Source organism: Nothoprocta perdicaria, unplaced genomic scaffold (assembly GCF_003342845.1).
Source record: "Nothoprocta perdicaria isolate Ctin4 unplaced genomic scaffold, notPer1 scaffold_168, whole genome shotgun sequence".
Taxonomy (NCBI): domain Eukaryota; kingdom Metazoa; phylum Chordata; class Aves; order Tinamiformes; family Tinamidae; genus Nothoprocta; species Nothoprocta perdicaria.
The window spans coordinates 1,314,932-1,339,705 of NW_020454849.1; the positions used below are offsets into that span (position 1 = coordinate 1,314,932).

A 24,774-nucleotide genomic window follows, 5' to 3' on the forward strand; every position below is an offset into this window, starting at 1 on the left:
TATTATTTATGATTTCTATAAAGATGGTATAACAGATTCAGATTCTAGGGAAAAGATTAATGTATTTTTTATTTCCAGGCTGTAAAGGTGTTCTTTCCTGTGACCCAAGCAYTGAAGGTCACTGTCTAGAGATTTAGAGTATTAGCATTTCTTAAATACTCTTGGCACAAGGCTTAACTGGATCAGAATCAGTTCAGTTTTTCATTCTGTTGCTGAGAAGTCAGAATTAAGAACTTTTTAACACCAGTGTAGCATTAAGTAGCAGGTGTTATTTATTTGCAGTGCTAGGTGCGTGGGGGATCTTTCCTGCCAGCATGCACACCGTAGGCTACGTTAACCAATGCTTGTATTTCTCATGTGCATATGCATTAAATTTCCTGGAATGATCACACATAATCATTCTGTCTCCTGGAACTAATTGCCACACGCCTCCCTTGTGTGYGGGCACCTCCCATCCCTTTGGGGGTCTCTGGTGAACTTTCAAGATCTACGATGCTCACTCTTTCCATGAACTCTGGTCCTGTTGCCCACCTTCAGCCAGTTTCTTGCAGATTCCGTGGTTCTTATCTTCCTCTTCAGCCGGTGTTTGCTGTTTTGTCCGTACTTTCTCACGATGTACCAGCAACAGCAGCGGAAGTTGTGTCCCTGGATGCATTCTTCTCTGGGGCTTCCCATAACAATTCCAGCTGCTGTTGTTGGCCTGTCATAGCCATCTCTATGTGAAATTTTGTGGCTTTTCTTTATTCCTAATACAATAAACTCATAAATAATTTTAATTAAGAAATTTTTAAATTTCTTAATGTGAAAGGTCTGGTAAGCCAAAGTTAGTGGACCAAATCTGCTATAGTGGAAATAATAGTGGAAAAAAATAGTGGAAAATCTGCTAATAGATGAGTTAGTGGACCAAAGTCATCTATTAGCAGATCCATCCTGTTGCTTCAAGGAGAACTGTGCTGTAAACATCTGTTCCCTCATCTTTATTGCTGTACAAGTTGTTTTTCTTCAGAAAAACACTAAATGATAGAAGTTTGATTAATCTTGGCTTTTTAAGCTGTGTTATTTTAACCTTCCAGCCACCCCTCAGAACTATTYAAGATAACCTCAATGTCAGCAAAGCAAATTAAGATAACAACGAAAGATCCCATGCAGTATAGAAATATGAATTTTTGTTCTTCAAGTATATTAAAAAATAAGTAGTATTTTACAAGTATGAAGAGACTGTGGAGCATGTAGTATGAATTGCTTAAGAAAAAAAATAGCAAACTAGCCTAGACTGGAGGCTTACAGATTTTTTTCCTTGAAAATTGTCAGTAATGTGCATATTTATTCCCTCATGTTTTACAAATAAAATCTGTTATAGGCTTGATTGGCAGTCAAGTGCAAAGCTTAAGCAACTGGCCATTCTGTAGAAGAAAACTTGTTATTTTGAATGCAGCTTCTTTTTGGATTGAATTTCCAACAGCCTTGATTAATTCCTTCTTTTTCAAATATGAACTGTGTTACTCTGTTTCCTGTAAATTTTAGCCACTGTATTTTCTGTGCTTCTAAATGATGTCTTCAGGAGAATCATATTTCTTGCTGCTTAGAACTCTTAGTAGCAGTAATGCTACTGGGGATCTTTGAAGCTCTGAGTCATCCCTGAAAGAGCTCCAGATACTCTCCAAAACCTGCACCTTGCAGAACTGATTTTGTAAGATGTCCCAGTTTTGATTTTGCACCAAAAAGTTAATTTCTCAGTGAGTGTTTTTCATGGCCTCTCACACAGAAGCCTCACAGAGATTTTCRGTGCTGGCAGTAATTGGTGCAGTGATGTTAATGACAGTAAGCATAGTTTAGTGCAAAGATGCTTTAGTGCGAAGGTGGTTGTAGACATACAGACCATCTGCATTCTCGAATGGAGGAAAAAAAAGTTAAGCAAGTAGTATAGATTGTGTGTGGCAGATTAAAGTGTGAATGCGGTAGAAGAAATATGGTATTTGAAATTGGAAAAGTTTCTGGTGTTCACTGAAGATGAGGTTTGTATTTGCACTACTGGAATCTTTATTAAGAAATCAACTTATACAGGTCTGAACAGACTACTTTCTTTAACAAAGCATTCCTAGAATTGCTTAGCAGTAAATTGGATAAAACTGGGTTGTGTTGGCTATGAGCAAGAGGGATCAATTAGAATAAAAATACAGTTGAAGCTATTTATAAGGAAAGGGAAAAAAAAAAAAAGAAAAGTTTTTCAGTGTAAGCAGTATATACCAGAGACATAATTCAGCCTAGTTTGTAAACTTGATAATGAAATAAGAAAGATTAAGAGAGGTGTTGTTCTRACTTCAAACAGCTTTTTCCTCCTGCAGAAGCATCAAGGAGAAAGTGATGCAACTTGAGTACTTTTATTAGCTTTAGCATATTACCAGTCTGTCCTGAAAATTATTTCCATGTTGTTTTTAAACAAAACTCTTTTGCTTTAAGGAGTAGTACTTGGAAATATCAGTGATCAATTTTGTGTTGTTAATCATATAATACTGAAACTGGTAAGAGTTTTTTAGGTCTAAATAGCAGTTGCTATTTGTTTACCTAGGAATCTTCAAAAGAGAATGATTCAACCAGGGAGTCAGAAGAATGACTTGCAGTTGAGAGTCATTAAATATGACAGTATCTTTTCTGACATTTTTTCGTGAGAAAGTGACTGTCATTCCTTAGTACTGAGCATTTTCTGGTAGATTAATCTGGTGGATTAATTCTGGTATATTTAATCTACCATTTTAATCTGGTAGATTAAAACCAGGATATTTGTTGGAAGACCAGCCTGAAGGATCCAGCAGAAGCTAAACAGTTGAAATAACCACCCTGCAGAAGGGTCTATAATAATAGATTAGATATAATAATATTTGGAAAGATTATGCAACGAACATGAAAGTAAGAAAGATATAGATCAGGTGGGGAATGCCCTTTTTTTTTGAGAAGCCTCATTTCCAAGTTCATTCAGTCATTCCTATGTATTTCTCCCCAAAATCGAAGTTTTGTTTGCATATGAAAAGGATATTGCTAGCATCCCATAGATGATTCCACTGTAGTAAAATGTTGGAGTCCTCTGATGTAGAAAGTAAGTAAGGGACTTATGTGAATAAATAAATAATGCATCCAAGTACCTGCTTAATATTTAACAATGTAGAGTACGTGCTGTCATGTGCCCTTTGCAGTCTTACTGAATGATGCATATTTTCACTGGAGTGAGAAAGGCTTTGAATCTTCTGACATTTAGTTTATGGGCAGATATTTGATAAAAGCTGTCCATGACCTTATAATAAATACAGTTGATGGCATTTTTGTTTGTTTGTTTTTGATTTTTTGATTGTTTTTGTTYGTTAGAAATTTCTCAGTCAAATGATTTTTAAGGCAGTTGGCCTGTATTTCCAAAATCTGTTTATCAAAAATCCCTTCCAAACACAGTACCAGTGAGAGCCATACAGCTGCCAGCAGTGAGACAAGAGGAAACTGCCTCTTGATGGAAAAGAGGGGCTGCAGTTGGGTTAGGTATCCTGGGCATGAACCTGGGGAGATCCTGCACAATTCCTGCAGAGCAAAGCTCGACATCAGAGACCCTCGTGGAGCTTCTGGTGCCGGCACCTGCAGATACCCTGCAGGTATGAGAGGCTCCCTGAGAAGCATCTCTTCCCCGTTCACAGGCCCCTCCCGGGATGTTCCCTTTTTAAGTGGCTCTGGTCCCACTTAGACAGAACCTTCCCTGGCAGACTCTTCCTCAGAAACCAGGTATTGTRGGTGTGTGGAGCCAAGCACAGAAACACATGTGTTTAGGGGCCTAAACAGGGGACATGTGCARTGTTTTGGCAAATCACTGAAGTCTGAGTGCTTTTTGCTAGAAGGGACAAGAGTTGTTATGCGTTGGGTGTCTCAAAATTGTGGAGTATTCTAGTGTATAATCTGCATGAAAGGTCTAAACAGCATTAAAAGGTCACAGAGCTTTGTGAAGAGCCTTTTTAGGATGTGGAAATGGAGATCTACTGAGAAAAGYAGTGGAAGGCAAAGAAGCTTAAGGTTTTCTTTTTTTATTTGTTTTCTGGGGGGAAGATGGGGGAGGCTAGGGTTTAAAGAGCGTTTCCTTCCTCCCTTGACCGGAGAAGAGAGGCAAACAGCCAACTTCRCCCTTGATGAAAATAGGTCACTCAAAATAAGGTCTTGAAACTTAGTACTAGGAATGGAGACCATCATCCTCTAAACTAGATCACCCGTCAAAAAGCTCATGGATGTGAAATSCAGGTGTTGACCCTCCAGGACATATTTTATTGCTGTGTAAGACTTGTGTTTTGCAGAACCCCATCACTGGTGTCCATGGTCTTCCTTTGCAGACAAAGGAAGGGCAGAGGGAGTATTAGAATGATAACTAATATAAAGCTAAACCACATACATGGGTGGCTTGGACTTCTGAAGCAGAGGCTGATTGCTGAAGACAGGCCCTTCACGTAGAGGGGAACTGACCTGCAGAGTTTTGCTTCTCTGCCCTTTCGGGTAGAATRTATTTTATTTCAGTCTTTTAAGTTCTCAGTTGCAGAGTTTTCTCAGTTCTTATAACTCCAGAATGGTAGTGTCTYCATGGAGATGACTTTGTTTCACTTTTTCCACAGCAGAAGTAATTTATTATTAATAAGGCAATAGAGAAGTCTGTTTTAAATAATTAAGCAGGTTTCAGTAATAGATGAACAAAAGCAGGGGGGAGAGAAAGAAAACGAATGAAATAAAGATGAGCATCTATTAATAGGATATTGTTTTCTTTTTCTRAACAGATTTTAAAATTCCTAATTGGACGCACAGAATACAGGTCAACTTTCTGTCATCTGCATTAATCTRCAGTCTTAAAGTATATGGCAAACCAGTTTATAAAAATATATATATTTATCACTAGGGCAAAAAGCTTTATACAGATTTGTCAACCATGCAGGAGAAAGGATATATTTACCAAGTAATGTATCTGAAGACAAAAACCATCCCCAGAAGAGTTATGGATATTTAAATTAGAGTGAAGATTGGATTCATGACTCCTTGAATTGTTTTGTTTTCAGTATATTTTAAATAATTTACTGAAAGATGAAAGCACGTTTGCATTATTTTTTGGTGCCATTGAAAACTAGAGCAGTAGTGCTGAAGTTCTGAAGTCTGGAAAACACCAGTGTGCTCTGTGCTAATCTTGTCAGGCTGACACGTGAAATGCTGCATTCGAAATGGGGATACAAGAGAAAGAGCCAGTGCTGAGCCGTTTTCCGGGAATGCTGCTGTGTGGCCCCGCATGGAGCCCTGTGCAAGCGCGGGATGGATCCTGCCGCTTGGTGCCGGCGTCTGTGGGGCGTCTCGCGGGCGGTGGGCATGCGGACCCAGCTTTTAATCACAGAAGCATCTGCTCGCAGAGCCCCTCTCCATGGGGTTCCCAGGGCTGCTGCGGTCTTGTGTGGCCAGAGGGTCTCTCTCAAACAGGCAAAACTAAGGGCTGTGTTGTAAAAGCAGCAGTTACAGCTTGATTAAACCGTTACGGGTCAGATCTATACTCATGAGTATTATTTTTCTTTTTTTTTTTTATATTACTTTGAGGTCTAGGAGTGTGAATAGTATCTTTCTGTAAAGGCTTTGGCAGAGGACATGAATGTCTTGGGGCAGAATCCCTGTTTTCATAACTTTGATCAGTTTTGCTGCAGGATTACAGGCCAGCGTTGATGCGCAGACACTTGTGTGTGGAGTGTTTATTTAAAAAATGCTACTTTATTCAAAGCTTTTGCATTGTACAACACTCTTGTGGCCAGTCAAATCTCTCAGACAAGGTGGTCRGTCACTATCTGGGTGTTGGTAGGTGCTTCCAGAGGGTCAGGGGAAACCCCAAACTGCTGCTGTTCTCACACAGAGCTGGCCCTGCATGACCAAAGCAGCCAGGAGTCATTGCTGTAGAGCACCTTGAGCTATGCACCACACACAGCCCAGCATCTTAACCATACAAACAATGGTTATGCATGACATTACCTGCAGGAATGATTCTAGTGACCATTTTCAAGTATCTTACCTGTGAGCAGTTTGGTATTTTTTGCAGAAGAAACTGCCAGGGGAGGGTCAGCACCTGAAGCAACCACCAGTGTCTGGCCATTGACCAGAGGTGCAATAGGAACTACCTGCTGGAAGCGCCGGGACTCCCTAAGACTCCTCCATGGGGACCCCCTGCAGCAGCTGCTCAGATGTTTTCCTGTGGGGCGGTAAGGCCATCAGTCAGCCCCTGTCCCGACAGTGCAGATAGCAGCCAGGCAGCGCCTGGAGCATCCGGGATATTTATGAACAGTGAGTGCACTGCACCACGATTTCAAATACACAACAAACCCAAGTGCTGTCCTTACATCACAATTATAAATTAAAATTCACAGATCATGCCATATACACGTTTGTGTGTCAGCTTATTCAGAACCTCTATTTTAATACCACACTTACYTTAATGCACCCTTTAACTTCCATGGTCCAACATCCATGAACATATGCTGATAGTCTTGCTGTAGTTTTTAGTGAGCAGGGTGCCAGCTGTTCAAATCACTACGTATGCTCTGCARCAACATTATTGGCAGCCTTGGCAAACAGACTTTAACTCCTGCCAAATAGCAATCATTTTAGCTAGTGGTAAGTAAGAGCAGAAGGTAGGTTGCTTGTATCAAGGGATTTATGATCTTCTGTATAACAATTCTGCTTACAAACCTCATTTTATTCGGTATTAGAAACTTCCCAAGAGAATCTTTTCATATTTGATATGCAACATATTTTTTTTCTTTAACTTGAGCTAGCTGTTCATTAAGCACAAAAAGAAGTGAAACCATTTCTCTTTCTTGGTACTTTCATTTCCTATGCTTGAAATATGACAGTAGACAAAGATTTAACTTGAAATACGGAATCACAGAGTGGTTGAGTTTGGAAGGGACCTCCAGAGATCCTCTAGTCCAACCCCCCTGCTCCAGCAGGGACACCAGGGTCATATCCAAGTGGGTTTGGAAGATCTCCAGAGAAGGAGASTCCACAGCCTCCCTGGGCAGCCTGTGCCAGGGCTCTGKCACCCTCACAGTGAAGAAGTTCTTCCTCACATGGAGATGGAACTGCCTGTGTTTCAGCTTGTACCCATTGCCCCTTGTCCTGTCACTGGCCACCACTGAGAAGAGCTTGGCCCCTTCCTATATTCTCCCCTCAGATACTTATACATACTTACCATAAATGTAAACAGGTGTTGCAGGTCACAGACTTCTGACCTGCAGATTATGGACTTGAATTCGCATAGCTCTTGGTCCTCAAAGAGCTACTTTTTCTGCTGGATCCTTACTGAGGAAACGTGAACAAGACCATATTGCTTTAGTATCAGTTGTGTTTGTCTGCATGTGGTTTTAAGYGGCTAGCTGGGCAGACCTGGATAGCTGAGGTGCAACACGATGCTCTYACCTCTCTGTTCATGAGCTCTGCCAAAAGCCCCACGGCGCCTCAGCAGGGAGAGGTTCTGCAGAGGAGCGAGTTGCGTGTTAGTAGGAATCAACGAGGCTGCAAGCGAGATGGAGAATTTTTGGATGTACCAAGTTGAGTATCGTAGGAGAAATGTAAGTAGATCTTCAGAGAGGAGAAATGAATTTGCTAGTACTTTTTATGGCACTTGCCTTAAAAGAAAGAAAGAAAAGCAATTCTTGTATTTATTGTATTTTTTTAAAGAAAATAGGATTTTGTTGGGTAGTAACTTCATTCATTTATTGTTTTTGTCCGGAAGGAATTTTTGTTAGTATTTTACARCTCTTTTGTTTACAGACAATGAAGCAGCACCGGACCTTTGTTTGTTTTAGACTTTATTTTGTAGTGTTTGGAGGAGCTGTGCAAGTTGTTTATCCACTWTTTTTAAACAAAGTATTTTTTGCTGCTGTTGTAAAAGCTACTTTTGGATTTTGACCACATCTTTGCCTGTATATTTCATGTTGTATCTCTTAGTTCACATTTTCATGCAGAAGAAAATTGGCTGTTTATTCCYGAAGACTGAACTGTCGTATACGACTATTTGTGGGAATAGCTGTAGTTTCATGTTATGTAGCAAGCTGTAGGCAGTATGGTGCTTGTTTGGGGTGTTCCTGATTGGGTCAGAATGCTTTTTAATGAAATTTTTAGCAGACATTCAAACAATATGTAGAAAGCTGCTCTGTGAACGTTGTGTGGTTCTTAACATTGCTGTGTAAATGGAGATAGTACAGATATTTGTAAAGMTCCTGTTACAGGATTAACTGTTAACGGATTTTAAAAGATGCATAATTTATAAATCTCAGGAGCTAATGTAAACAAGAACGTTATTATTATTGCTGTTACTCTCTCAGTGTGTGGAGACGAGAGCTAGCATTGGGTATTGAAAGATTACATGCTTTGCTTCTTTGTTGTCGATTTAAAACTTAGAATATGCTGATGCCGTAGGCGGGTGGTACTATGCACCTTTATGTAAACCTAACATTATAGTATTATGTAACCAGTGGGAGTGGAAGTGCTAGMGGAATTGCTCTTTGTGCAGCCGAGCCAGTGTGGAGCGGTAACTCCTGGAAGTTGGCAGCAGGTCCGGGAGCCCCTTAGCTCCCACAGGGCTCCCACGAGGGTGCCAGGGCTCTAACCAGCAACCCTTCAGTTTGGCAACACGAGCAGGTGGCTATTCCTGTTTTCCTCAGCTAATTCCTTCCTTTTTTTTTTTTTTTTTTTTTTCTTTAGCCTCTATTAGTATACTCTATTAAATACAATTCTAATACTTAAAATGCAGTGAAGATTGGTCTTGTAAAAGACTGAAAGTGTAGGGAAAAAAAAGATTTTTTCTTTCTTGTTTGTTTCAGCTTAGGGAAAGAGCTGGCATGAAGACATAGCAGGAAGGAGCTCCTGGATTAGAACTGGCGCCAGCTCAGAGCCCCAGAAGTACTAGCTGGCTTAGAGAAGAGCCGTGTTGTGTAATTGCTTTTGGAACCAGATGAACACAGTTTCCCTGTTACMGTCATTGATGAACTGTTGAGTTGGCAAAACTGGGATAAAGCTTCCTACGTCAGAGGAGACTGAAGTGTTGTAGGGGTGCTGAGTTGAAAGCCCAGCTTGCATAACTAAATGCTAGAACTTCCTTTGAAAATTCAGTGTGTGACTGGTATATTGACATGTTTTGKGAGTAGCCCTGGAAGATCTGCTTCTGGAGCACCTGCTGGGTTGAGGCTTTGTGCTGTTTGACATCCTGACATCCTTCATTAGCTCCATGCCTTGTGTCATGTTTGTCCTACAGTTCTCCCTGTGCTTGACTTTGCATTCTGAGGGTGGCTTTTCCATGTTAGCAGCATTCATTATGGATCAGCCATTCATTATGAATCAGCTGATACTCAATAGGCTTCCCATTCTGGCTTGCCAGCATAGCTACTGATGGATCACACAGAGAGAGAAGTTTCATGATACTTGTTTTCCATGCTGTTCACTTCGTATTTTGCAGAGCCGTGGCGGGGGATAACCTTTCTTAACTTTTACCCAGTCAAGGAAAGGTTATTACTGAAGGGCACCTAATTATAAGAGAAGGGAGGACGGTCTTCTTGGTAATAAGTCACTGGGAAAGTGATTTGAAAGACACTGTTTCCCTGTTGAAATTGTCCTTTGGAAAACCATAAAAATGAGAAAATCTGTTCCAGGGAATCTGTGAAACAGTAAGAATAATGTTTTCCGTGCTTGTATAGTGACATGGGGGTAGCATCTATAGAAAACCTGCAGCCTACCTCTACTCAGATTAATTTAATTTACCAGTCCAGGTTAGTTGTGTTCATACCTGAGAAAATCAGTTTGAGTTCATTCTCCTTCTTGGACAGTTGAGACTAAATAAACTTCAGCTGAATCCATGTTTTCTGGTCATGGTCAATTTACTTCTCTGTCATTGCAGCTTAGTTCTGTCTCAGTGAYTTTATCTTTTCCGGTCTGGAATGTCAGAGTTCTGGAGGTTGCTCTGCATTGCTTGCAGCTTCCACTAAGGTCGGGATAATTTGTCTGCATGCAAGTGGTCTTGTGCAAGTGAAAATGCTGCAGCTGCAGCTTAACAGGGTGGATGACAGTGAAGTGCAAGCGCTTGGCGCAGTGCTGGAGTCTCCATCCAAAAATGCACTTTTATGACACACTTTTTGAGTGAGTGGTGCTTGTCACTGCCTGTAGACTTTATTTTTATGTCCTGCTTGCTTCTGTATGCTGCTGGTAAGAAACATAAGGTTTATTTTCTTAGGTTTCATTTTAAAGTCCAGTGAGATACAGTAAGAAATATGATACTTATGATACAGAAATGGAGGTTAGAACATTTCAACAAGTATATGTCCGATTTTTGTTTTGTCTTTTTTTTTCTCATGTGTTACTTCCATTGTGAAATTTTACAAAAATATGAGAGAAGAATTGCTACCTTGGTCCCCCAGTTTATTGTTGAATTTTATTTTCTTGCCATATCTAGTCTCCATCTCCAGATTCCGCTTCACCCCGAGGTGCTGAATCATCAAGCAGGCAGCATCACCAGGATGCCTGCAGCACAACAGAGCCCTCCACTAATAAAGAGGTAGAGTGAAATCTTTTCTGAAAGTCAAGTCTTTTTCTTGCTGTTCATGCCTTTTTGTTGTTGTTGCCCCTTTGTGTCTGCAATTCCTTCTCTCCTAACCTAAGCTGTAACAAACTGAAAAACAGTTTGCAGTTCCTTCCCTTTGTGCTTGCCTGGCTCTCTGAGTCTCTAACATGCCAAAGGCTTTAAGTTTATCATCGTGTTTCTGATTCTACCTTTGGCTGCCACAAGGTTCTCTTAACAGGCTGGGGAGATACTGACTCACTGAAGAACAGCCAGCATGACCTCTGAATCAGAGGCAAATSAAAGGAGCTCTTTCTAAAATCTTGTAGAATGTCTGTAGAATTCAGCATGATGAATAACCTTGCTTAAGTGAAAACTCAGTTGTGCAGCATTTTTGCTGACAAACTGACCTGCTGGAAGAGCTGAGTGATTTGGTTCCGACACTTGTTGACAGTCAGGATCTCAGATACTGTTCCATAATTTTTGATTTTGATGAATCCATAATTTTTGATTCTCAAAATCAAATAATTTCTTTAATACTCATCTGAGAGTTTTTCACCCTGCRAAGTACCTCAAAACAAGATGAGGTTGTTTAAATGGAACTATCGTAGTGTGAAAAGGAAATATTTTTTCATTAAAAAAATAAATATTTAGAGCAGTGTAGTCTGKCTGGCTCTATAAGCATAAAAATCTGCAAGTATCTGTGGTTTTTTTCCTTTTTAAGCTTTAACAAAGATAATGTGAAGAAGAATCTTGAAAAACATCAGTCACAGTAGCTAACAATATGCCATCTTGTTACTGATAGCAACAAAGGAATTATCTTCCACCAAGGCAAAGACTACTATACCTAGAAATACTGTTAAAATTAAAACACTAAGGAGTACTGAATTTTTTAAATCTTCTGTTATAATCAAAGGGTAGAAAAGCTTTAAACATATATATATATATGTTTAAATATATATATATATGTTTAAATATATATATATATTTGTGCCAGTTTATGTTTGCATTTAGGAGATGATGGAGGCTTTCAAAAGACCTAAAACAAGAAATTCTTAATTTCTACTGTGCCAAAGCCTTCAGCAGTGGCTTGTGCCTGTACATATTTGTCTGCAATATTCTGACCTTGCTCTAACATTTTATTGTCTTTACTTTCTCACTTCATGTGTATTCCACCTGTTAGATATCATCAAATGTACTCGAAGGAGAATATCAAGATGCTTCTAATTTCAGTAAGACGTTTACACAGTGGGGTCTATATGGCCATTTACTTCCCTCAGATAAGGCCTTACTAGTGCTCTGCTCTAGTGCCTCGCTTGCAAAAGTAACGATGATGAAGCAGCCTGATTATTTTTGGGAACAGCTTTTAGTTCTTAATAAAAACATTTCTTAAAGTATAGATGTTATAACACTTGTCTGAAAGGCAAGCAAATTAGCAAGAGTAATAAAATATTAATGGCCTAAGTGTTTAATTATTCATGGATGTGTAAAATTAGAAGGTATAGATTTCATTTCTTTTTCACTAACTTTACATTGCTATTACTGTGGTCTTAGCAGAATGTCTTTTGATGTGGGTAATAAAAAATCTGATTTGTACATAGAGCTTTTGCAATAGAAGCATATATTGCTGTTAATTAAGTTGTTTCTTGACGGGGTTTTGTATGAACTAGTCAAATTGTTGAGTAGTTGTCAGACCTGTAATTACAAACTTTGGGCAAGCTTCAGCATTTCTGTTTAAAAAWAAWAAWAATAATAATATTTTGGAAAAGTCATACCAGTGGGTAATTTTCTCAAGCATGCAGTGGATTTGTTCTCTTGGGCTGTCAACAGTCCCATTTTCCCAACATCCCATTTCYTCAGAGCCAAAGACCAGCAGCAAATGGACACCATTGATGGAGTTTGTATAGGAGGTCCAGTAAAAATGGTCACTGCAGACAGAAGAGCTGTAGAGCAGCTTCTCCCAATTAGAAAATAATTGTGTCCTCACAGCAGCTGAGTTCCGTTAAATGCTTTGGAAGTGGGAGATAACAGTTTAATGACAACTTTATTTGTGCTAGTAAAATCTCTGATGGAGAACTTTCCTTGTTGCATACTCCATCTTAGTCATTCTCACAAGGAACAGTAGCTGTTCTAGGCTGTGCAGACCCTTCTCCTTGTGTCATGCATATTTTGTTTTTTTTCTGCTATATTGGCTTTATTTTATAGCAAGACTTGAGTAATTGGTTGAAATGTATTACTTGTTTTATTCAAGTAATAATAAATGAAGAAGCCTCATGGGGTTAATCCCTTAACCTGCTGCACAACTGTGATCTTGTTAATTTTCCAATTTTCTCTGCTAACACATGGAACCTAGTAAGTTGTGCACCTTATAAGAAAATAATTTAGCATATATGTAGATGTGTAAATTCAGCTGGAATTTGTCTAACACAGTGGACGTTATCCTGATCTTACTCACATCCTATCTTGATACGATCATACAATTGAGTCTTCTCAATTAAGCTATAGTTTTCAGATTTTGATATTATCCACAGAGTTTTTCACAGAAAGCGACATTTGGAAATAAGGTACTGCTTTAGTCTTTAATTTTACAAGATAAATGACAGTGGGTTTTTTAATTAGTTTACTTTTTATGAAATTGAGACTCTTATGAAATCAGATTCTTTACTGGATACAATAAGGAAAATACAAATGCCCTTGCAGTTTTCACTGTCCAAGTCAAGTGTGAGTCTATGTATCTTTTTATGCAAACATAATTGGTGGAGTAGTGTTACTAAATTCATTTATTCCACAAAGTAGTGAGATATTCCATAAAGTTAGTGCTTAACCTGCTGAAATCTGGAAGATTATGTGTAGACTATATTGACAGGAGTGATACACTTAAGATCAGATTAATTTTAAAAAAAAATAAGATTGTGGTTAATGATTAAACCACTGGGCTGGTGGTTTCAGTCAGGAATAATAAGGCTATGGAGTCATACACCCCTTAGTGTGTCTGTATGTAATCGGAAAATCCAGTGTCTATAAGATAGGACGGATTTTTCTGTGTACATCTTGGTTAGTAAGAAGAGATCAGTAGAGAGGAAATAAACTACTGAACACCAGCTAGTAGCTGAAAACTGAGTATAGCTTATTGCCTGGTGAACATGCTAATGCAAGGCATTGTGCTTAGGAATAATAGTCTCTAATGGCTAGTCAGAGTAATAGAATTCTTAGTAAACTGTGGTCTTACTTGGCTAATAACTTTGACTAATCTTTTTAGCATGAAATTTTTTTAATGCATATTGGTGCATGCTTTGTTCTGTTTGAAATCCTCTTTGTCTTAATTGCAGTCCAGAAAAAGCTTGGCTTCATTTCCAACCTATGTTGAAGGTAAGATATAGAACTTCTAAATATTTTATTATATGTCCAAAGAACTGTGGAATTTACAACGTGTAAAATTTTGTTGAATAGAAAACTTTCAGGATTGGATGATCTGAGTTAAACTGAATCTGATCTGAAGCTTAAACTAAGCCCTGCTAGATTCTTTTGGAGGTTCAGAAATACACATCTTTTATTTTTCAGTATTGCATTCATAGTTTCTATCCCAATTCTGATGGCTTTTCTTGGTTGGTGGATCCGTTTTGTCAGTATCACTTAGAACACCACTAAAACATTTTTTTTTCTTTTTAATGAAGTTTCCACAGCACATGAGAATGTGTGTGAACCATGGGCTATTGTTCTGACAAGGTTGTGCAAGATGACTGTAATGATTTCTCCAGCATTCAAATTTAATTCCCTGGCCTGCGAGAAGAAGTCTTCCTGGCTTTACAAGTACTGACCCTCTGATTAAATAGAGCTGCCTGTCTCGGAGTCACTTATACTCTTGCTAAACTTACTCAGAACAATGTGCAAAGCAGGTTTTCTGCTACATGAGCTTTTGTTAGCTTTTGCATGATTTACCTCCTCTGTATACAAAGAAACTGCATGCTCTAATAATCATTTTATTATGAGAGCATGACAGAAAGAGAAAATTCAAAGATTGCTTTGCTTTTCTTTCCAGACAGCAGTAGCTGCATGAAAGTCTTGTCTTTAATTGGGGCAAGCCTAGTTGAGGAAGTTTCACCAACCTTCTCCGTATGGAGGGGTGTTGTTCCTGGAAAACAGAGAGATTCGTCTGTCTGCCCTACTTGCTGTGGCTAATAAGCAAGTGACCAAGTTGTTGTTGGATGTTTTTAAATCTCACCCTTTCAGCTCTCTGTATGACTCTGAGTGTGTCTAAACTGTGTCATGTTTAGACTAGTCAAAATTAGGAGGCTGTTGGCAGGGATGAGGGGACAAGTGCAYACCCACATGTCTACACAGGAGCAGGAGCTCTCAGAGGTTGTTCTCCCCAGGGGTGATGCCTGCCTCAGCAGAGAATGAGCTATCGTGAGTGACAGGTTTGATTAGGAATTACAGCTTCTGACCGAGAAATGTCGAGAGCATTTGCTCAGTGTTTTGTGCCCCTGAAAGAACTGGCTGCCCTGTCATTGTGCTAAACCTCAGTAGGAGGTTTGCAGCCGTCAGGCGCAGGCAATAGTGGTCGGGGTGCTGCTGCTGTGCCATGGTTCAGTGTGATTTCTTCAGTGCTTTCTTCCCTCTGTTACAGTTCCTGGACCTTGTGATCCTGAAGACTTAATTGATGGAATCATTTTTGCTGCCAATTACCTTGGCTCTACTCAACTCCTTTCAGATAAAACTCCCTCCAAGAATGTGAGAATGATGCAGGCTCAGGAAGCTGTCAGCAGGATCAAGGTGAGGAATGACTCCTACTTCTCACACTGGTGTCTAACAGTGGTAGATATTAACTTTTTAAATATGCAGTCCTCTCATGTTGGGTTATCTGCTTTTTTTTAGAAAGGCTGAGTGCCCTATCTTGCTTCTGCAAATACCGGTTCTATGCTGCATGATGATAAGGAATCATTTTAATTCCTTACTATGCTATTTATTTCTTTTACTATAATCTAAAATCTAAAGCGAGTGCTGGTCTAATTTTTATGCTACCTAGGTGCTAAGAGAAATAACAGGTTTAGAAGAAAGCTCATGCTGTGGTTGCTTCTGGTATGGTATTAGGTCAAAGCTGTGGTCTTTTTGGCCATCGTTCCTGACCTCATTTCAGCTATGACTTGATTAAAAAAGGTGTGGAGGTGCATGGAGAAAAATTTATTTTTCATATAATCAGATATATTCATTACAYTTCCTTGAAAACAGAAATACTCACTAATTTCTGTGTAGGACAGGTATGTCAATAGATAGTAAGATCTATGAATGAAATATTGCAGAGTACAGAGGATGCTGCATGGTTAAGATAAATTCCCTTAACCCCGATACAGTGCTGCATGGTAGACTCCATTTCATGTAGCTTCTGCTAATTCAGCTACCCAATATAATCTCATAATGTGAAAGCTTTCATGAGATTATTTACATGTTCTTTTTTGCACAATTTATTTTGGGCTGCAATTTATACTCCATGTGTACAATAGTGTAAAGAGAGAGAGGGAAGGAGATGACATTTTATTATTATTAACTGAGCTCAGTTAATAGCTCTGGATGTTAAGGTCTCCTGATGCTTCCTACAGTCTTTGTTCCTTCCCATATATTTCGTGACAGGTGCCTGCTTCAGTCTGTGCATGAACTTTTAGAAGGATGCTCCTGCTAGAACCACTTAGACACTTCAGGAGTTGTTATTTTCCCCATATTCAGTTATGCCTAAGTTCTCATAGCTGTGTCTCTGAAAATCACCATCTCTCTAGCACTAGAGGAGGCACCAGAGGGGAGGTATGTTTGGCAGGGAAGTAACCTATCTGTTACAGGTAAATCTTGCCCTGCCTTTTTAGGAATCTGATAAAATTTAGTAAGCCTTTTTGGAAACAGTGATCTGTGTGTGTTCCTGGTGACGGTGGTTTTGGTTCCCACCTTTAAAACGATTTTTGCAGTTATTAAGACTTAAGAAATCTTATTGAGAGCTTTGTGTGCAATATTCCACTTTTACAGCTGAGAGTTTCCCTTACAGTGTCTGCTCCTTTGTTACTCTGGTGCAAGACTGTGCCTGTCTGTGTTTATTAGTCTCCACATCTCCTTTCTTGTTGCATGGATGCGTGATAGAGGAGTTGCCTGATTTGAATGCAGATGAAATGAAAGAGAAGGGAGAGAAATAAGGTAAGGACTGGATCTAGGAGAGAGGTATGGCTGGAAGGTGAAAGGAACAGTTAGGATCAGCTRTGTTATTGAACTGGTGGTGGGAGCTGGGAGGCTTAGGCAAGTTGGCCTGGAGGCTGAGTGTCTAGGAGGCGTGTGTGAGAGGCAAAGACTAAGGAAGGTGAAAAAGAGAAAAGTGATAAAGAAAATTGGGACAAAACCTCATARCTTTAGAACTGACTTGGTGAGGCAGAGCAACATAAAATCTTAGGTATGAAATATGTTTTTAAAATTTCATTAACAGAATATACTCTCCAAGGGCTCTGTTATGGCCCAGCACTGCTTTGTCTCAACAGATGTTGTTTTTTCAGTGCATTTCACCCGTCAAAGTGGTATTTTATGTACCAAAAACAAAGAACAGGTATGCACATACTTTGGTTGTAAATTTGTTCAGAATGAAGACCTATGTGGTTGCATACTGGCCTGGTGACACTCTGGCTTGTGAACTTGAATTTTCTGAAGCTAGGAGTAAACTTCAGAAGTTTGACTGCTTACTGCTTGGCAGATACTGCTTTTCAGCTTCTAGGAGAACTTCAGGAAATGTAAATAGCCCCAGGCCTTAGGATCTCTGGTTTGTTAGATTTGGTTTTGGCTACTTCTGTTAGTTATTTTCATGAAAACCAAACTTACTTAGTGATGACTTCATGATGACAGATGGAGTTCCTCCTGCCAGATGCATCATTGCTCAGGAGAGCATTTAGCCCAGACGTGTAGAAAATGCTGCCCTCAGAGCACTGATGACACTGGTGTCCTACTCGTGTTGATTTATGGAGTGTATAATGTGTTGTGTGAGAACATTTCTCTGTGGTTAAAGATAACAGAGCTACGAATGAAGGTGGATTATTTAAAAACACACAAACATGAAATTAAGAACATGGGGGAAAAAGGAAGAAGTTGCAGTTTAAGACCTGCTGTTACACATACCTTCCATTTAAATCAACATGTACTGTTAGCTTCATGCATCTSCATGTTCTAGTAGATTCAGTCTGCGCACAAATTCAGTCATTTAGAGTCTGAACTGGTTTTAAAAATATTTCTCTGTACTTTTCTTTACCTGAGCATCTCCCTGAGTATCTCTTCAGTTAAAGGCAGAAAAAGGACTTGTAGMTTTTTTTTTCTTAGGGATTTTCTCTATGGAATCCAGTCAAGCAAAGTTAAAACATAGAATTATTTTAATGCATTCATCAAACTTTTTTGACTAAATATTCCTCTAAAGATGTTTCTTCATTGTTTTCTGACTGTAGTCTTCTTTTGCTCAAATAGCAAGGAGATTTACATCTCTCCATATATTATTGACTGTTAAACTTGTAACAGGTTAGAAAAGTTAATGTTCACAGTTACAGTTCACAACTGACCTATGCAGATTTGTTGCTGAGTTTTGCATATAAAATAACATTTTATTTTTCATCAACAAGTTTGAACAGTTTTAATTGTTGATTTAATTACTGAAATAATTCAAGATAGAATAGATACATGAAAATCTTGCATATTATTTTTATAAAGATCATCTGGGATTCTTTCATCTGYAGTATATTTTTCTAGAAGGTAAAAGGGATTTGTGTATTTAATCYATCCCTCTAGCCTAAGTGAAAGTTTGCTGTTTTTTTTTTCTTTTTTTGTTTAGGAAATAGTAATATTTTGGAAATAACAAGTACATGCATAGTCACATTTCACTTACTGTCATTTAGCTTRTATTAAATGTTTGGACTCTGTGTATTTAAAAAATAGCATTTCATTTATATTAGGTTGTTTCTGTATTTGTAAGAACACTTAATAAAGATCTTTTGACTTAAGCTAGCAAAAATAACATTTGAGAAGAGGATATGTCTTATGTTGTCTCTCTTGTAGAATTATCCTAACTAATTTCGAGGACCAAACTTCTTTCATGACCTTTCTGTGCAGCACCTATCACTTCTTAAAACTGGCACGTCAGTTTTGTGAAATTATTTAAAAATCATTCTCCAAGAAGTTAAAATAAAATTAAGGCTGCTCCACTGAATCAGGAGAAAATTCTGAAGAAAATGCTAATCGAGGTGTTTTGGATTGTCTTGGATTGTGCACTGTAGACCTCTGCCTCCAGGAATCTTTCCTCCTTTGTCATTTGAAGCAGTGCTGATTCTCTTTTGTGAGGTCTGTCACCGTGGAGTTCGTACAAGAGAAGGGTTTAATGCTCTACCTCAGCATTTTCTCTGCCCAGCATATGCCAGGCAGTTGTATTCAAGATAAGTACATTATTTCTGAGCACCAGTGTAAATTAATTTAATGCAGCATGAGACAGTTCTAATTTGTTTTGCACGTGGTTGCTGTCACCAGGCTATAGCACATTTCTCAGTTTGAAAACGTTTATCCAGAACTGGTCTGAAAGTGTTTGTTCATACTGATAAATAAGTAGCACAGTCTTAATATTAATAATTAAATATTAATTGCTGCTTTCAGACTTATATAAACTAAAACTGATAGATTTAAGTTGTAAGCATTAAACATCTGATATGWCTGTGATTCAGGCTTTCTTTTTGTTCATCCTAAACACAATTAGTCATGAATCCTTATCTGTGAAATCTGTCATAAGACTTTTGTCAACACAAGAGCACCTGTTAATTTACTGAGCCAAGAGGCAGTATAAAGGAATATCTGCCTGCTTGGTGAGTATTGTATTTCTTCAGTAAGCTGGTTCATAAGTTCAGCGCATCTTTGGTTTGTATTGCACTTGAATTATTGATTGCAAGACTTTAAGAATGATATTTATTGGTGTTATTATTGCTGTCACAGTAGTAGCACAAAGTTACTAATTTAATGCAAGGGAGTGGATTATTTCTAGATATAAAATAATTAAACTGCTAAGTGATAGGAGACAGAAGTCTGTGAAAGTATCTACTGTTTGTTATGACCACATGTGATAGGAACCTTCATGCAGCTRCCACAGGGAAGCTTCCCATCCGGATGCAGGGTGCTGACATTGTCAAGGGTATATTTGCATGAAAGAGAAGGAAAAGGAGGGCAAAAGGATTCAGTCAGTTATTTTCAGTTGTTCTGTTTCTCCAGCAACGAACAGCACAGTAGGGAGGATTATTTTTTAAGCTTACTTTACATGTATGGGAGCATTTTGCAACTTGAATTTAAATGCTTTACTACTGAACAAAAATATTTGAGGATTATTTGAGGATTAAAATACCTTTTACTTGGTGTTTCTGAGCCCCTCCTGTGTGCAATAAATGTGTGATATGAATGAAAGGAAGCACCTTTAAAAAAGAAAAAGAAAAAATGACCTTTGTTCGGTTAGATTAACATTTAAATGCCGTTTGTGTTCTTGCCCTTTGTATTCTTGGTAGTGCAATTGTGCAATTTCTTACCATTTTTTAAACTGTGAAACTTTGTTTTAAACCAAAAGAAAGAGGAGAAATTTATCTAAGCAGGGACTAAATTAGAGTAGCTAGTACTCTGCACGCCCTGGCATTAGTGTGCTGGTCCCTGCTTGACTTGTAAGTTCTTCTCTAACTGTTCTCCTGTCTCTGTTTATTTCATGCTAAGCAGATGGCCCAGAAATTAGCCAAAAGCAGGAAGAAGGTGCAGTACAAACTTCATCAGCTTGATGTTATGCCTTTTTTGTTTGTTTGTTTGTTTGTTTGTTTTCTAGGAGGGATTTTTCCTTTATTTTTGTTTTATTCTTTTACTTTCTGCATCCAGCAAGTTTTTGTTTAGATTTATTTCTGAGCTGCCAAGCAAGTTGACATTTCTCAGAAATGAGTTGCCTGACTGGCAATTATTTTGTTGTCGTTGCTTATCATTAGCCATTTCATGTTAGAAATGGGGCAAAGATTGGATTTATCAAACGATTAGAGGCAGTATCCAAAATATGTACTAAAGAAACAGCACTGACATGACAAAGGTTTCAACTCTGTAAAACAGTGGATTGGATTGAATAATAAGGTCTTTTTTTTTAATCCCTCAGTGAGGAGTATTTTGCTTGATTGATAGGTGTATTGTATTGCTGGATGCAAAAAAGAAAAAAAAGTTTACATATATACACAATAATATGCTGAGATTGACCAGTTTTAGTAATAATTTTTGTTTATGGAGTTTTAAGCCTTTTAACAATTTTTAGCTGTATTTGTTTTAAATTATAAGCATTTGCTTTCTGTTAACAAAGGTATCATTTCTCGAGTGGGTTAGTGCTTGAATAGTATGTTTTCTGACTATGAAGACCTTCTTACCAGAACTGCATTATAGATTGATTAAAGCGTACCCACCTGTGGTACATGTTTTTCCTTGGGTCTGAATAATCACTGTTAAACCATATAGAAACTCCTCAGGCAAGAGGTACCTGTAGTCTTTTGCATGGCTTGTGTGAAAAACRTACCTTAAAGTGAGATTCATAATGTGAGAAATATCATTTGATTTTCACAGAATCTTTATGCAGTTCATATTGCAGTGAGGTATAACTTYGCTGGATCAGAGAAATGATTAGACAGGCTTTTATGGAATTAACAATTTTTCAAATAATATCTAATTAACTTTCATATATATCTATATAATTTCCATATCTTTGTGTTTATCTTTAGCTTTTGCAAGCTAATACCGTATTTTGGGTTGTTGTTCTGGTGACTGTGTCTTAGYGTGTCCCTGTTGGTGATCTAGCATCATTTTAAGGCTTTTATCTAATAGCTTGTTAACGCTGATCCGTTTATTCGCAGGCTCCAGAAGGTGAATCTCAGCCCATGACTGAAGTGGACCTGTTCATTTCTACACAGCGAATAAAAGTATTGAATGCAGACACACAGGTATACATGAAGAAGCCAGTGTCTGTGTTGTAGTAACAGTCTGTTAGACCCTCAGCTACCTGTGAAAATGTGGCTTTCCAAAATGTGATGGTTATTTCCCGCCAGGATTTCCTAGTAAGAAATCCATGCTCAACCATACCCTACATGTATTACTCATTTTTAACCATAAGAGCTTACCGCAGTCAGCATACTTCTTATGAGAAGCTAAGTTTACAGAATATTCTAGGCAGCCTGGTATGGTAGCATGGCAAGGATAGGTTGGGCATAAAGTAGTATAAAACACGAGGCTGTGATAATTTGAAGTTCATAATTCTGCATGTTGGTCCCATATGTGCTCTGCACCTTCAGGTTCTGAATTTGAAATCTTGCATTCTTTTCCAGAGATAATGTAATTTTAATTTGTGAAACTTGCACTGCGGTTTGCTTCTGGAACGTGGAATTTCTCTTGGCACCTCCACTTGTGCWTGAAGCTTTGTACGGACCTTACTAACAAGGGTCTCACAATTACCGTGAGGGTGTTTGTCTAGCACCAGGAGCGCAGTAAGAGCTTCCTGGAAATAGCTGATGATGTTGGCTTTTCTGCTGCCTAGGAAACCATGATGGATCATCCCCTGCGGACCATTTCCTACATCGCAGACATAGGGAATATAGTTGTCCTGATGGCGCGTAGACGAATGCCGCGCTCCAACTCCCAGGACAACGTGGAGGCATCTCACCCTTCCCAGGATGGAAAGAGGCAGTACAAAATGATTTGCCACGTCTTTGAGTCCGAGGATGTAAGGAATTACTCTTGTCTCATGGKTGTCTGGGGGGAGAAATGTAAGCGCATTTTGACACAGTCCATCACTAGTGCTCTGTTTATCTGTTAACTGAAAAAAAATACTTCATTTAAGCAGAGGAACTTGTGTTTTGCATCTTGTTGATATTTTATTCACAGAATTGTTATTTATAGAAAAGCTTCCCTATTTTAAGTGCTTACAATACCAGTGGCAATGAGGGGCAGGCCTGCAACTTTCATAGACTAKCTCAGAAATTCTGCCTGTTAGAATGACCGTCTATCAAATACACTTTTTTTGATGTAACTTTGTTATGTAACTAATGGAAGCCCAAGTATCTATGGCAGAAAAATGCCACACAATGTTGTCTAATAATTTAGGAAGAAAGCAAATCTAATTTAGCTCTCAGCCCTTCAAATAACAAGTTATAGGCTGTTTCCATGGAAAATGTCATTAATGTTAGCCACGTGGTTCAATTGAATCATATAGCCCAAACTACAGACGAGGAGGTAATTTCTATTTATTTCTGCTTCCTGTGCCTAGCATATATGAGCTTACCTCATGTGCCTCATACAAGGTGAAGAAAAGAGTTGTTTTTCACTTCAGTGGGAGTTGAACTAGTTAACAGAAGTTAAAACTAAATCACTATTTACTTTGTAACTGCTCGTCTACCTTTATAGTCTGTGGAGTATGAGGGAGGACTTTCAGATAGGAAGGTTCCCTAGAATATARACAGGAGATTTTATGTAATAGGGACCCTATTCTGAATTTACSCTCAGGTAGCTTCTCTGGTGGCAAATACCAGAACCTATATTGCTGATTGCCCACTGCAGAGACCAAGAGCACTGATAAAAGTTCTACCAAACTTTGACAGAGAATATAAGAAATGATGGGGTTTCAAAACTTTTTTTTAAGTGCAAATAAGCAAGTTCTGGAAAATCCCCCAAGAAACTAGTGTGCAAGTGCAGTTAGTGATTTGGAARGCATGCTGTCATTTGATAAGCTGCCCAGATTCAGGCTGTTTTTCAGGCTAATTCCTGTATTTCCGGTCACAAATGTTAGCTATCACTGAATTCTTTTACTGGCCTGTTGAAAAAGTAGAGATTATATTGTCAGATGCCAGCAGTAGCGTCTGCTTTTCTTTGAGCCTGTGATATCTTAACTATGATCCCGGATCTTTTTCCTAGGCTGTTCTTAATTCCATGGCTGGCTGGAATCTGTTTCCATTTGGGGATCACTGGAGTTGCTTTAGTTGTTTAGTTGGATSAGGTTGTACTCGTGTCAGATGTGATCCTCCCTGTGCCAGTAGATACTGGCCTGGAAAGTACGTGCCTGTTGTTCCAAAGAAAACATCATTCAATAGCGTGAAAATATGCTAAGAAATCCTGGTGATTATGTCAGATGTCCTTGAACCATGACGTAGCTCACAAATAGCTTGCAAAAATTGTCTCAAAAATCCAGATGACTAGGAAAAAATAGTCAGGAGGAATAGAGTGTAAACATCATAGTAGCTGTTAGCAGCAAAGAGGTTGCAGCTCCAAAGATCCCGGACCTCCAGTGGAGCAGTACAGACTGCACACGCTACAAATTCGTATGTTTCACTGTCRTTTATTTGGCATCTGGGGTGGTGGGATATCTAGAAGAATTTACTTGGTCGCTGCCTCATAAACCATGAGCTGTCCAGTCATTGTTGGCCAAAGTGCCTTCCTGCTTGTGATGGTCCTTGCATGAGGAGCTTTCATGGCATGCAACAGTTTTGTGTGTCTACATTGGAGCTGAACTCTTTTCCAAGAAAAGTGTCTCGGTGTTTATGCGTGATCGTACAGTCTGTACCTGTCTCCTCTCTTAGCTTGGTGAGCTGAGGAGCTGTACTTCTGTTTTCCTGCTCTCTTGTTCTTGATGTCAAAAACAGGTTAATCTGAGCGTTGCCAAAAATAATGACAGGCCAGGCATAGGCCTCTGCAGTGCCAACAATCGTGCTCTTCTCATCAGCAGGTTTAGTGCTAGCTTGAGTTGYTCTAAGGTAGCTGCCAGCTCTGTTTCAGGGCTGGGAACCCTTCCTTCCTTGTGAGTCCCACTGGATGTTGCAGGTAGCGGGCAGCCATGGAAAGGCACCTTGTTCCCCGGCTGCTGCCGCATGGAAGCGCCCGGCTCCGGGTGGCTCTCGGCAGCTCCGGCCCTTGCGCCACAGCCCTTGTCCCCAACTTCTGTCCCGCAGGAGGAATTTGTGGGGATTTGGTGCCGGGAAGGTGCTGGGAGGGTGCAGGTACATGCCACGTTGGATGGGCTGGGGAGGAAAAGCGGCACGGAGCTGGCAGAGCCAGYGGTGCTATGGGGAGAGGGCAGGGAACACGGTGTCAGGCTGAGGATGGCTCGAACACGAGGAGCTGTGATCGAGCACTGCCATCCCTCC

At 39.2% G+C, this 24,774-nt stretch overlaps 1 protein-coding gene across 4 annotated transcripts in view; it reads left to right on the plus strand.

Annotated features, from left to right (window-relative positions):
• Positions 1-24,774, plus strand: part of APBA1 (amyloid beta precursor protein binding family A member 1) — a 48,407-nt gene that overhangs the window by 17,996 nt on the left and 5,637 nt on the right. For 2 of the 4 annotated variants that reach the window (XM_026035835.1, XM_026035838.1), the window contains exons 3-8: positions 10,487-10,588; positions 13,921-13,960; positions 15,219-15,364; positions 20,336-20,371; positions 21,499-21,585; positions 22,176-22,361. In XM_026035835.1, the coding sequence (XP_025891620.1) occupies positions 10,487-10,588; positions 13,921-13,960; positions 15,219-15,364; positions 20,336-20,371; positions 21,499-21,585; positions 22,176-22,361 (597 nt within the window). The remainder of the gene's footprint in view (positions 1-10,486; positions 10,589-13,920; positions 13,961-15,218; positions 15,365-20,335; positions 20,372-21,498; positions 21,586-22,175; positions 22,362-24,774) is intronic. The other 2 variants (XM_026035836.1, XM_026035837.1) reach the window with 2 other exon arrangements.